This window comes from Oncorhynchus keta, chromosome 25 (assembly GCF_023373465.1).
Source record: "Oncorhynchus keta strain PuntledgeMale-10-30-2019 chromosome 25, Oket_V2, whole genome shotgun sequence".
Lineage (NCBI taxonomy): Eukaryota > Metazoa > Chordata > Actinopteri > Salmoniformes > Salmonidae > Oncorhynchus > Oncorhynchus keta.
This window is the reverse complement of record NC_068445.1, coordinates 21,210,044-21,224,278: the sequence shown is the minus strand read 5'-3', so window position 1 is coordinate 21,224,278 and position 14,235 is coordinate 21,210,044. Positions and strand designations below refer to the sequence as shown.

The 14,235-nt window shown below is 42.8% G+C and overlaps 2 protein-coding genes across 3 annotated transcripts; one reads left to right on the top strand and one right to left on the bottom strand.

Annotated features, from left to right (window-relative positions):
* Nucleotides 1–181: 181 nt before the first annotated feature.
* On the bottom strand, nt 182–7,616 carry LOC118358402 (phosphoinositide-3-kinase-interacting protein 1-like). The gene is made up of 7 exons (XM_035736198.2): nt 7,579–7,616; nt 7,040–7,366; nt 6,494–6,622; nt 5,799–5,915; nt 3,948–4,112; nt 3,590–3,668; nt 182–1,917 (listed from the first exon to the last, which is right to left on the bottom strand). The coding sequence occupies exons 2-7, from the start codon at nt 7,104–7,106 to the stop codon at nt 1,704–1,706; spliced, it is 771 nt and encodes a 256-aa protein (XP_035592091.1). The 5' UTR covers nt 7,107–7,366; nt 7,579–7,616; the 3' UTR covers nt 182–1,703.
* Nucleotides 7,307–10,199, top strand: LOC127911690 (uncharacterized). 2 transcript variants are annotated; one of them, XM_052478857.1, is made up of 2 exons: nt 7,307–7,388; nt 7,885–10,199. In XM_052478857.1, exon 2 carries the CDS (start codon nt 8,142–8,144, stop codon nt 9,102–9,104), a length of 963 nt encoding a protein of 320 aa, XP_052334817.1. In that variant the 5' UTR covers nt 7,307–7,388; nt 7,885–8,141; the 3' UTR covers nt 9,105–10,199. Both variants share the same exon structure in this region, with proteins under 2 accessions (XP_052334817.1, XP_052334818.1).
* The last annotated feature ends 4,036 nt before the right edge of the window (nt 10,200–14,235 follow it).

Sequence of the window (14,235 nt, the reverse complement as noted above, 5' to 3'; positions counted from 1 at the left end):
AATGTGTAGATGACCACTAGAGGGTGGTATAGTGTATAACTTTGCTCATGGGATGGGTGAATCTTAAACCTGATAGTCTTATTGAATTCCCAGTGAGCATGAGTCACTTACTTTTAGCAGGTTTCAGCTAAATTAAGGAACTCATTTGTATTCATTTAAAAGGTGAGGAATGAGGATGCAGTTATGCTTTTTCAAAGTACATTATATTGAAATCTGCCAAACTTACAAATACAGGTACTCATTTCCAATGATTAGCAACAGTGAAGAAACTTTTTTTTTTAAATCAGCATTGCACCAAAACTAAGGAACCAATGATTGAAGAGTAATCCAGTGATGCAGAATGACAACCATTTGGAGTGATGCAAGATATTGCATTAGCAGAATAGAGCAATCATGTAAAGCAGAAAGACATTACATTTAATCCCAACAAGAGTTTGTTGGTCAATAACACATTACATTTTCTAACCAACTGTGGCAATACTTTCAGCATCCTGTTTCAAAACATGCAACAGGCTGCTTATTATGCAATTATTCCATCCTGTACATATCAAATATGGTAGGTTACCTCAGTTTGACTCATATCCTGTTTACCCTTTTGCTTTGCTCGTCTGCTTGCCCTGACGTTTGGGACGAATTCAAATCTAGTGCCCCAGGCTTCAACTTTTAAACAGACTTCTGTTCTGCCCAAGCATCATTCAGACAGCATCTGTTCGGTTCTAGCCAGACCTCAGACTAAGCTGTATTCTGTTTCACAGCTGTGCTGCGGCATTTCCTCCTGAGAACAGACTCTCCGATTTACAAAGACATCTCCCTTTTCCTGTCAGTCTCTAACCTAAGGAACCATACAGCCTGTCCTCTCATGTAAAGCCACCGACTCCTGATGTTTCTAGTTACTGCACATTGGTTTCTATCACCCAGCCTTATGAGTTAAACAGAAGGGTCACCATGTACAAATACATTCATTATGCTAAGGCGACGTCACAGCTTCAGAGAGCAGGAGATGTTTCCTTTTCTTTTGCAGATCTGACATAAATGTTCCCTCATGCTAATTATTACTCCACATCTGTTCCAACGGCCTTTAAGATGTTTAACAGGGCTATCCTATTCCTATACTAGATGCCCTCCCCAGACCCGCCCTAGCAAAGCCAAAAGGGCCAGGGGAAGTGTAGCATTGTTTTCTCAGGTAAGCCCATAACACCAAACTGCCAAACACCTCAATTTAAAAATAAGTAAAGGCTATGAATTCCCCCTTTCCAAACACTGTCTCCTACTCTTCATCCAAAGCTTATAACATCACCCTCCATCATTAATGTTGATGGATGCACATCCCATTCACAAGACAATCATACTGCTATAGCAGAGCGTCAGCCCGTGATCATGTTTTCTTGGATATGAAATGCACGGTTTCTTAATGAGCATCCCTGACATGCACTTTTGTACACAACCCTCCCCGATTGGTCTCCACGTGGAGTGAAATTAGTCCTTCAGCTCCACCTGTTGTCATCTTTTCCCCTGTTGGTGACACTTGTGTTAAAACCAGGGCAATAAGGACACAATTTAGTCTTTGGAGCTCAGCCCTGCTCCCCTTCTCCTCATAGGCCTTCAAAAAAAAGGGTGGTTGATTTGGGGGCTGAGGGGAGTATTTGGATCCTTTGAGGTTCGAATGTCCTTGTTCATTCCCAATTCAGTGGGGTGGTCAGTGCTCAGGCTCCTGGGGTACCAGCCTGCTGGCCCATCAGGGGGTCTCCCCCCTCCATGCCCTCCTGGGTGGGGGTCTGCTCCTGGGCCATGATGACGATGGAGTTCTCATCCACCAGCTCACAGGTTGGGTTGGAGAAGGCCGACAGGGGCAGGGTGATCCTCTGCATCTCCCGCTCATACACTCGCTGTTCATGCTGCTTCTTCAGGTCCCGACCCCTGCAACAAACAGCACAGACACAAGAGGTTAGGATGACGGTGGTACTGATCATCGGAGCAGATTATGTAGGCGCATGGGGTTGTTTACAATAACAGTTTACAGGACTAATGTCTTTAACCTGAAGAGAAAAAAACACTGCTATGAATCAGAGTTTCATCATAGCATGCCTCGGCAACTTCCAATGACCTGCATCATCTTTTGAAACACAGAGACAGCTAGGTCACGATTTCTAATTATGACCAGAACGAGAGGCAACATCCCATACTGAGTCTCATATCACTGGGATGAGGCTACTGTATCTGGTCTGGCACAGGGAATGTTTTGATGGGACCGGGGCTAGGTGGTGGCAGGCATCCTGCAGTATGACATAAGCCAGTCCAGGCAGCTGACTGGGGCAGAGTGTCAAATGGCACCCTATTTCCTAGAGCTCTTCTCAAAAGTAGAGCACTATGGAGGGAATAGGGTGCCAATTTGGGGTACATTCTGAGGGTGTGAGATCTGCTGAACCCTATCCAACACAGGGAACATGCCATTCTTTTGGACTGGCGCCTCTTCCTGCTTGACTGATTCTATGCGACACGTTACGCAACTGTGCTCTGCTCCACTACAGCACGGATTCCTATGCATTGGGTTTGCATAGTGTAATTTTAGGAATCAGCAAATCCTCCTAACCCGACTATTCACACTTTTCCTAGGCTTGTGGGGCCATCCTTCCAAATCTTGTTGACTTGATAAGCACAGGCTTCAGAGGCTACACTTTTTTCTTAAAACTGATATTACTGCGTGAGAAAGAAATCAATTTCCTTGACCGATTTAAATCAAGCTACTTGAAACACACCCCCCCCCCAGCTTCTTAGAATAGATAACGCTGACAGTCACATAATCAGATTAGACAGCCAAACTTGGAGCTCCAGAACATTTAGTTCTGTGCCAGAGGCCATCAGTCAGAATCCCCCATCTGCAGAACTGGGTCCTTCTCTCTGCCTGCTGCACCACTGCAGTAGATTCTCCATCTCCCCCAGGACTCCTGCATGCTCTCCACTACTTCAGAAACATCAAACGCGGGTGCTTAAAATAGCCAGGCTACAGGCGCTCTCTTTTTTTCTCCCTTCCGCTTTCATGTTGTTGTTGTTGTGGCTTCTGAACAGGCCTCATCACATTGGAGAGAGACCGCTATCAGGATGGGTAGTGGAGGGAAGCAACAGGATGGGTAGTGGAGGGAAGCAACAGGATGGGTAGAGGGGGAGGCAGCCTGTGGCCTCTGCTACACATCCTGGTAACATTCTGTGCCAACTGCCCACACAAGCCCTCCCTCACCCCACTGCCATTCTGCCTGAGAGGTTCCAAGCCTTTAACTGGTGCCTGTGTCACGGACACAAGTCTAAGCTGTGCAGCGCTGCATCAGAGTTCTGAATCACCAATATAGTGGAACATTTTGTTCATGTTCTATTTCGGTCTCTCTGCGCTATAGAAATAAGCATCTGTTGCAAATCAATGTAACATTGTGTGTCCCTACTCTCTGAAGCACCATTTGGTGTAGTGGTTCCTGGGTTCTTACGTCACTCAGACATACCACATGATGCAACCTAACAAAGTAGTAGACAATAACTTGGGTTTTAATGCTCTGTCTCCAGTCGGAGCACCTAGTGTAGCATAGTGGCTGATACTGACCTCTTGTAGAAGTAGCCGAAGGTGATGCCCACCCCCATGAGGATGATGATAGCCATCATGAGGATGCCAACCACATAGCCTGAGAGAGACAGGACACACAGGCTCTATGGTTACCAAACTGAATTCAAAGGTTTATATACAGTCTGCATTTGAAAATGTGCATATCAATGCACCTCACATTTTATCCCTATGATAATATTGTCCTTTATAACTTATTTATATCCTATCCATCTCATTCTATTGTACTAAGCCGAGCTGGACCACTCTTTTTAAGAGTATCCCTTGAGGCTCACGTTATGGCCCTATCACATCCCCCCTACATTAATCCCTCTGCTTCAGCAGTGAGATCAGGACATACCGAGAGTGCCCAGGTCCTTCTTCTTGGGTCCTGTGCGTATCCGCTGGCTGATGCCAATGACTGGCTGGACCGCAGCGCCCCCTCTCTGGGCTGACCCAGACTTGGTCAGCTCAAAGACCTCGCTCTGTGCTGTGGTATGGGGGCCTGCCTCTGTAGGGGCTTCGTCTGTGGACAATATGAGAAAAGCAGATAAGATCAACAGCCAATCCCCCCCATACACTGCCTGTTGGTTTGCTTTCTAGGTTTACTGATGTTGCCTTTGGGTTTGCATACTTGAACACATGATAGTAGTAGTGGATTAAATTTAACTATTGTTTAATTTCACTAAAAGTGCTTTTATTGTAGAATAAATGCGTGAATAATTTCCACTTTGTCCCATTTTAAGAAATCAGACAGCATGGTCTCTAAAATCACTGCATTGTTTGACATTAAAAACGTTGCTGCATGGACTCAGTAGGATGAGGAGAGCTACTGGATTTGTCTCATTTGTTCACTTTGGAAGCAGTTCTATAAAGAAATTAAATAATTAAAAAGGACAGCCATTTCCCAACAAAATGGGGCAGAAGTGCACTACACGTCTCGGAGGAAAGGAAGCTGCTAGTGTCAACATCTGCTCTTGAGCTCCACGGAGTCAGGCCCTACCCCTCCAGAAAAAGTTGTTTATCAACTCTGCTGGAGTTGAAGAGCCTGAGGTCATAACCAGCAGTAGCCAATTACCTACTGTCTCCATGGTAAAAGTATAACTTTCCACCAATGGGTTGAGGAATAGGGTGGGGTTACACCTACCCTGAGGCAGCCATCTGCCTAACAAGTTATGGCTCTACAGGCTCAGTATGGACAGGGCCCTTGTTATTGCTTAACATGCACCGCCTTCCCAGACAATGTGAGAGCAAAGGTCAAACCCCAGGAAACATCCTCAAAGTGGATTAACTGACAAACTGGCCTAGTCTTTTCTTCTCCTACAGCTTCTCACGTGGGATAAGATATTTCTCTAGAGGTGCCTAATTAGCTGTCTTATTTGAACATTATGCACAAAGAATTAGGAATTAGAATACTTTAATAGGATCTCGATAATTTTGCAGCAGTCCTTGTATAAATTGTTGCATAACTATAAAATAATATATCGTCAAAAAATATTGTGGCAAAAGTGCTCTAGCTTCCTTATGAGAATAAATACATTCTAGGATCCCAAGAAAGAAACTAAGGGGAGCCATGTGTTTTCTTTGTTCTCACGGCCCACTGGGGGTGTCCCACCATACCACTTCCAGACTCTCACTTTGGATTTAATAATAACATTCACAGGGTTAGAAAGAGCCTCAGAAAAACATTAACATTTAATCTCTTTAAAGACAGACATTCCCCAAATACAGTGACACCCTTTTCCAAGGAAGGAAGGGCTGAGGCGAGTCTTTTTCCCATCCAGTAATGCATTTTGCCCAGCCTTGACCTACATTTCAATGTCTGCACAATATTTATTCACTCCGTCGCAGCTATGTTTAAACAGCATTTTTTATTTGGCACATGAAAACTTAAGTGAAAAAGTACATTGTGTGTGCACAGTACATTGTGTGTGCACAGTACATTGTGTGTACACAGTACATTGTGTGTACACAGTACATTGTGTGTACACAGTATATTGTGTGTACACAGTACATTGTGTGTGCACAGTACATTGTGTGTGCACAGTACATTGTGTGTACACTATGTAATCACAAACTGATTTTTATCTGCAACAAGTCAGTTTGGTGGAAACCTGCCACTGGTGAGAAAAAGTGCATATTTTCTTTATGCAGCTTTTAGAATAGTCACATGAAAATATGTTGCCAGTTGGATGGAAACCTAGCTAAATACCTTTGCAGGTGTCAATGGCACATGATTGTCTCTGGGCCTGTGCGTCTAGGCCAGTCACGTAGCACCAGGGCTTCTCAGAGGAGTCTGGGTTACGGCAGTAGTTATGGTCCCCAACGCCTACAGAGCATAAAGAAAAGGACACATCAACCAAGTCCTCACAAGGATAGTAAAACAAGGAACATTCTGACAAGTGGGGACATGTTGCTGGTCCCCACAAGGAAAAGGCTATTTTAGGCTTAAGTTCAGGATTACAATTAAGGTTAGGACGAGGGGTTAAAGTTAGGTTTAGCATAAGGGAAAATAGGGTTTTGAATGGGAATTAACTGTTTGGTCCCCAAAAGGATAGTAAAAACAAACGTGTGTGTGTGTGTGTGGATATGCATGTGACATCTTTGATATACTGTACTACTGAAATGCATACTCTGGGTAGGTATTTTGCCAACAAGATTCAGATATTAGCAAGGTCAGGTTTGAACTATAACCCACACAGAGAGACTAGAGCCTGCAGTTATACACTCCAAATAACATCTAGAACCAAACAAACTGTGTACCATTAAAACAAATGTGAGTGACATTTAAATCATGGCACTTGTAGTGAACACCACAGCAATGGTAGCAGATGATAAACTTGTGTCAAATCAATGAAACAGCAATTTGATGGCATATTACATGTTTGATTGTGTAATGTAATTTACCCATTTGTGAATCTGTATATGCCATTACATCATAGTCCCGGGTTGTGTTGGTCCAGTTTAGACAGGTTTGTCCTGCGGAAGAGCTCTGTTGCTCCCCTCTGTACTCCACACCATTGAATCTGATGCAGTCTGGGGACACATTCAGTGATTTATGGAAAAATTGTATTGAAAATTAAGAGGATAAATTACCAGCAAATAAAACATACTAAATGTGGAATGTAAAAGTCTGATGTTTCCACAATGCAATACATTCAAAAAGGAATTCCCATTGAAGTGTTACAATTATGCTTAATAATAATCAACAAAAATTGTATTATTGAATCTTCTTGTTGTAAACAAATACATAACTTATTTTGCAACTGCTTAGACATTTCTCAGGTCCTACACAATAACGGAACTATAAAATCCACATTTTAAACTGAAAATAGGATGATAACTTTTTCAACAAAGCATTGCACATTAATTAAGTAACACATGCACACATTCTATCGGATAATGTGGACTAATGTGAACAAAGGCATTGATTTTCAGTCATATGAATGTTACCTTCCACAATGGATGCGCTGCCCACAAAAGCGACGCTCAGCAAAACAAAGTGCAACGACAAAAACATACTGTAGAATTTATAGGGTGAATTAAAACGAAAACAATATGCACGAAAATTAAATTGATAGGCTATTTCTCAACCCCAAAAAAATAACTTTGTGTGGAAGCCTATGCTGAATAATTCAGTCAAACTGCTCCCATCTGCAGATCAGCCCTTTCTTGTCGAAGGGAGTAGAGCTTTCTTCGTAAACAGCCTCTCTTGGACAAGGAAATCCCATTTGCAGTATCGTGCGGCTGCGCCAGCATCTTCAAGGTCCTAGAGCCAACCTAGCTCCATGCATAAAAACAGGTGTGTAAAGTACTTATAAGTGTTTTTTTGTTGTTGCTGCTACTTTACTATTTATATTTTTGACAACTTTTACTTTACTACATTCCTAAAGGAAATTTACTTTTTACTCCATACATTTTCCCTGGCACCCAAAAGTACTCCTTATATTTTGAATGCTTAGCAAAACAGTAAAATGGTCTGACTCACATACTTATCAAGAGAACATCCCTGGTCATCCCGACTGCCTCTGATCTGGCAAATGCTTCGTTTGTAAATTGTCTGAGTGTGCCCCTGGCTATCCATTAAATGAAACATTTTTTTAAATGGTGCCACCTGCTTTGCTTAATAAGGAATTTGAAATTATTTATACTTTTACTTTTGAAACTTAAGTACATTTTAGTAATTACATTTACTTTGATACTTCAGTATATTTAAACTTTCACTTGAGTCATTTTCTATTAAGGTATCTTTACTTTTACTCGAGTATGACCATTTTGTACTTTTTCCACCACTGCAGAAAACAAGCTTTATCCATTGGGACCAAGTTTGAGCACCTGTTGCGTGACACTGTGAATAAAATAAATGAAGCAATGTTGTCTCTGTACAACAATGTGAGCCTGCTGCAGGTAATTTAACGGATTACTAACCCCAAAACTCAATTAGTAGTCTTCCCAAACCAGAAACCGTGGATTGATGGCAGCATTTGCGTGAAACTGAAAGTGCGAACCACTGCTTTTAATCAGGGCAAGGTGACTGGAAACATATGTGGCAGGTATGTGGCAGGGTCTACAGTCAATCACGGATTACATAAAGAAAACCAGCACCGTCACGGACCAGGATGTCTTGCTCCCAGGCAGACTAAATAACTTTTTTGCCCGCTTTGAGGACAATACAGTGCCACTGACACGGCCCGCAACGAAAACATGCGGACTCTCCTTCACTGCAGCCGACGTGAGGAAAACATTTAAACGTGTCAACCCTCGCAAGGCTGCAGGCCCAGACGGCATCCCCAGCCGCGCCCTCAGAGCATGCGCAGACCAGCTGTCTGGTGTGTTTACGGACATATTCAATCAATCCCTATCCCAGTCTGTTGTTCCCACATGCTTCAAGAGGGCCACCATTGTTCCTGTTCCCAAGAAAGCTAAGGTAACTGAGCTAAACGACTACCGCCCCGTAGCACTCACTTCCGACATCATGAAGTGCTTTGAGGGACTAGTCAAGGACCATATCACCTCCACCCCACCTGACACCCTAGACCCACTCCAATTTGCTTACCGCCCAAATAGGTCCACAGACGATGCAATCTCAACCACACTGCACACTGCCCTAACCCATCTGGACAAGAGGAATACCTATGTGAGAATGCTGTTCATCATCTACAGCTCGGCATTTAACACCATAGTGCCCTCCAAGCTCGTCATCAAGCTCGAGACCCTGGGTCCCGACCCCGCCCTGTGCAACTGGGTACTGGACTTCCTGACGGGTCGCCCCCAGGTGGTGAGGGTAGGCAAACAACATCTCCACCCCGCTGATCCTCAACACTGGGGCCCCACAAGGGTGCGTTTTGAGCCCTCTACTGTACTCCCTGTTCACCCACGACTGCGTGGCCACGCACGCCTCCAACTCAATCATCAAGTTTGCGGACGACACAACAGTGGTAGGCTTGATTACCAACAACGACGAGACGGCCTACAGGGAGGAGGTGAGGGCCCTCGGAGTGTGGTGTCAGGAAAATAACCTCACACTCAACGTCAACAAAACTAAGGAGATGATTGTGGACTTCAGGAAACAGCAGAGGGAACACCCCCCTATCCACATCGATGGAACAGTAGTGGAGAGGGTAGTAAGTTTTAAGTTCCTCGGCGTACACATCACAGACAAACTGAATTGGTCCACCCACACAGACAGCATCGTGAAGAAGGCGCAGCAGCGCCTCTTCAACCTCAGGAGGCTGAAGAAATTTGGCTTGTCGCCAAATGCACTCACAAACTTCTACAGATGCACAATCGAGAGCATCCTGTCGGGCTGTATCACCGCCTGGTACGGCAACTGCTCCGCCCACAACCGTAAGGCTCTCCAGAGGGTAGTGAGGTCTGCACAACGCATCACTGGGGGCAAACTACCTGCCCTCCAGGACACCTACACCACCCGATGTCACAGGAAGGCCATAAAGATCATCAAGGACAGCAACCACCCGAGCCACTGCCTGTTCACCCCGCTATCATCCAGAAGGCGAGGTCAGTACAGGTGCATCAAAGCTGGGACCGAGAGACTGAAAAACAGCTATCTCAAGGCCATCAGACTGTTAAACAGCAACCACTAACATTGAGTGGCTGCTGCCAACACACTGACTCAACTCCAGCCACTTTAATACTGGGAATTGATGGGAAATGATGTAAAATATATCACTAGCCACTTTAAACCATGCTACCTAATATAATGTTTACATACCCTACATTATTCATCTCATATGTAAACGTATATACTGTACTCTATATCATCTACTGCATCCTTATGTAATACATGTATAACTAGCCACTTTAACTATGCCACTTTGTTTACATACTCATCTCATATGTATATACTGTACTCAATACCATCTACTGTATCTTGCCTATGCCGCTCTGTACCATCACTCATTCATATATCCTTATGTACATATTCTTTATCCCCTTACACTGTGTATAAGGTAGTAGTTTTGGAATTGTTAGCTAGATTACTTGTTGGTTATTACTGCATTGTCGGAACTAGAAGCACAAGCATTTCGCTACACTCGCACTAACATCTGCTAATCATGTGTATGTGACAAATAAAATTTGATTTGATTTTAAATGGCCTTTGTGTCCATGTTCTAATCCAGGGATTGGCAACTCCAGTCCTTCGAACCTGTGTGGTGTCACACTTTTGCCCCAGCCCCAGCTAACACACCTGACTCCAATAATCAACTAATCACGATCTTCAGTTTAGAATGCAATTACTTTAATCAGCTGTGTTTTCTAGGGATGGGGGTCAAGTGTGACACCACTCCGGCCCAGTTCCACTGAGGGTCCTACATGGAACCAAAACGTTTCTCCTATGGACAGCCCAAAAAAACTTTTTTCTAAAGGTGTACATGCTCAAATAGATCAGGCCTATATGAATTCTACTAATTTTAATTAAGTTATAGTGAGGGTCATACAACTCAGTTTGATTTGAATAACTTATGGTTTCTCCTGATATTTGAGTAGCTTAATAAATGTTTTTATTGGTAATATTATTGGTAATTTTATTGGTAATTGTTATAAATAATATATCTGGTTCTTTTAGAATCTTCTGATCTGAACCCTGTGTTAAATGAAACAGAGGAAGAACCATGAAGTTGTTACTCTAGACTTGGTCACCAAGGGCCTTGTTATACTGATCACTGATCAGTTTTTTCCAATCTTTTTTTTTATGGTGGTAAGACTTGACCTCCTCCTTTGGCAGCATAGAACTGCCCTTCCAATCAGATTATAGGCTGCAGGATACATGGAAAGAACAAATAAATGCAGCAAAAGAAAAAAGGAACAATCTCCCTGTACAGTAGCAGCATTGAAACCCATCTCCCTCGTTTGTTCACCATTTATCCTGCTGGCCCACTAGGCCAAATAGAACACATTACAGTACTCATAAATCATTTGCCCCACTGCCCTACTTTGCAAGCTTCCAAAACATCACTTTAGAGACTGTTCAGAGTCCAAACACTGTTCCACTGTATATCTCAAATCTCTGCCTTCCTGAGCTGTCCAAAGATTTTCCCAAAAAACTCACACTCTGCCAACACATACTGGATTAGTTTACTATTCAGACATTCCTGCTTTTAACACTAAAATAAAACACTTTTTTTAGGTGAACAAACCACTCTAATGATTTTCAAATTTCGTTGACAGAGATTTCAACTTCACTGTGGCTTTTTTACTTGCAGGAGGTCTAATCCCAGAGAAACTTTTACCAAAAATATTCACAATATTTTAAGGACTATGTTACTTTAGTGTCAGAGTTACTTAAATTATTATCAGACACACTCTATAAAATAATGCTGGCAATAGACTTTACATTCAACACTTTATCCCAGACAGACCCTTCCATCCCCCCACACAGCCCCTCTCTCTCAACCCTACTGTATTCTCCCTCAGCCTCAGTCACTGACCCATGTTGATGTCACTGACAGGCCAAAACTTCATAAGGGCATGGGGAGCGAAGGAGGCCAATGTCAAATGCTATCTCCTCTCCTTGTGCAGGCAGCTGGGTGCTTAAAGGAGAGAGGCCCCTGTCATTGTTGGCTGACCCCAGCAGAAGGAGAGAGCCACAGGCCACTAACAGAGCATGACTCAGTCAGCGTTCACTCAGCAGCGGCTTTTCACACAAATGTCACCCTGCTTTGTCAATTACCAGTACAAACATTCTCCCTCTCTCCCTCAAACTCTCTATCCCATTCTACAGTCACTCGTTCTTTCTTCCCAAGCTAACACAAATACTCTCTCACGCTCTCTTTTTCTCTCATGTAAACACAAATACCCACTGCTGCTGATAGCAGTGTAAGAGGAAGTTAAAACCAATCTTATTCAAACTGACTTCATATATTTGATTAGCTCTTTACATTGAGTTGACCTAAAATCATGTTGTGTTGATGCTGAGTAAAGTGTGAATGTTCCCTCTTATTGTTTTCTTAACCAGAACAGAAGACTGGCAGTGATATGTCAGTGAGTGGAAAAGCAGATTCCTTGTGACCTTAAATGGAACACACAGCTCATAAAAGCCTTGATGCTTACTTGGCCTTGTTCCTGTCTGCCGTGGCTAATCATTTCATTACATAGACACAGACTTAATGAAAACCTCTGAGACTGTATCCAGGTAACCCTGCAGTCTCAGGGAATGGTAACAAAGGCTCTAATAAGGCCAGATGGTCTGCCTCCAGGTTCCTATTAAACCCTAGCCAGAGTGCAGGAAACACACACACCGACACACACACACACACACACACACACACACACACACACACACCGACACACACACTCTGGAAAATGTCCAACTTTAATTTTCTTAATTATCTATGGAAAGTTTCCCATGGGAAAATATTTGGACAGTTAAATAGGTCATAGTTAGAGTGAGCCAGACAAGGAAACAACACTGAAGTGAAAGGAGCAAGAAGATACTAAAATGTTGTGTATAAGATTACACAAGTTATTTCCATGATTCATTTCATAATGTATTTTTTAGTTCAGTGTTCAGACATGCTCAAGGACCGAAATCACAACATGTTATTTGTCTGTCTGTAAGTAGCACAGAGTTCACATAGAAACATTTGTACTGTTTGTTTTCAAAGCACACAGTGTTGCTATCACAATGAGTAAATCAGTAGATTATGTTAGTGCTATAGTATTGTACCTGCTCTTAGACCTATTTAAATCCCCGTTTATCTCTCTGTGTCTCTCATTTTTCAGAATCAAATGTTCAGATAATAGACTCTTGTTTTCTTATGTTATCACTACCCCCTTTGTGTGCTGCCCTCCACATCCTGGAACCACACTATTATTTCCTCCAAGGCCAAGAAGGCAGAATTGTATTATTTGTCTGACTGTTGATCACATCTGGTGTATACGCTCCTCGCCTCAATAACACTACATCACACATGATCACACTGACCTCCTCCAAGCACATCAAGGACATATTAGAAAAGTTCATTCAGACCCAATGTACACACAAACGCTTCCAAAGAGGGTGGACAGCACAGTAGCTGTAGCCTCTTATCAAATATTTGCCTGCACTGATAGATGCACATCTCCAACAAAAGGAGTGGATGATTATGATGTAACACTGTTCTAGTGTGTAGGGTGTTGCAGGGAAACCAGCAGCTCTACAGTACAGTCAATCATCTTCATCTGACGGAGGGAGGCAGGCGGTCTGACAATGGACACTTATCCAGGAAGAAGGCCGACCACTAACGGAGCGTAAAGCCTTGTATTCCCATGCTGTCTGTCTGTCTCTACTGCTGCCGGCCTACTGCTGGCATTACGTCACCGTCTGAGTCTCCCTGCTGCAGATGAAACCCAATAAGACGTAGCTAATATAGAAAGAAGAAGTGAGTCGTAAGACTACAGTACGTGAGTGAGAAGAAAATACCCAGGATAGCATATGGTCTGCCTTTGGTGTATCATATTGTGATTGTCTTGTGTATGTATAAGACATTGATTGGTGTATGTATTGGGTGTATGCGAGATCAGGGAGATGTACCTGTCCAAAGTAGTTTAATAGGAAATGGAACTTTACTAATTAGCTTATTTTATGAAACAAACAACTCTTTTTTTTCTGTAATAGAACCCCACAGTGGAGGTGTCATAATACCAATAAAACCTAGCGGTCAAACAGGGAAATGGTTCCAATCATTTTTCCACCATTTATTATTCCCATAGGGGATTTTAGAAACACTTAACATAGGGGCTGTGTTTCATGTAGGTTTATCCTGGCGTGACGTTTTGATAACCATGTAAATCTCTCTAGGACAAGGTGACTTTTATCAATATATTAAGCACTATTTACGCTCAGATTAGAAAATGTGAATTAGAATCAAAGTAGACATCAGGCAAGATTACAAATCCCTGCAAGCTCCTGTCTTGTCCAGATCATCATGTCATTAGTAGTTCTTTATGATGGCCACATTAGCAGCTAATTAGCATTCATTTTTTGTCAGGGGAAACACAGGTGAATATATTGATAAAAGTCACCTTGTCTTAGAGAGATTTACACGGTTATCTAAACGTCATGCCAGGATAAACCTTCATGAAACACAGCCCCTATTTTAAGTGTTTCTAAAAGTCCCCTATAGGAAAAATGATTGGAACCATTCCCT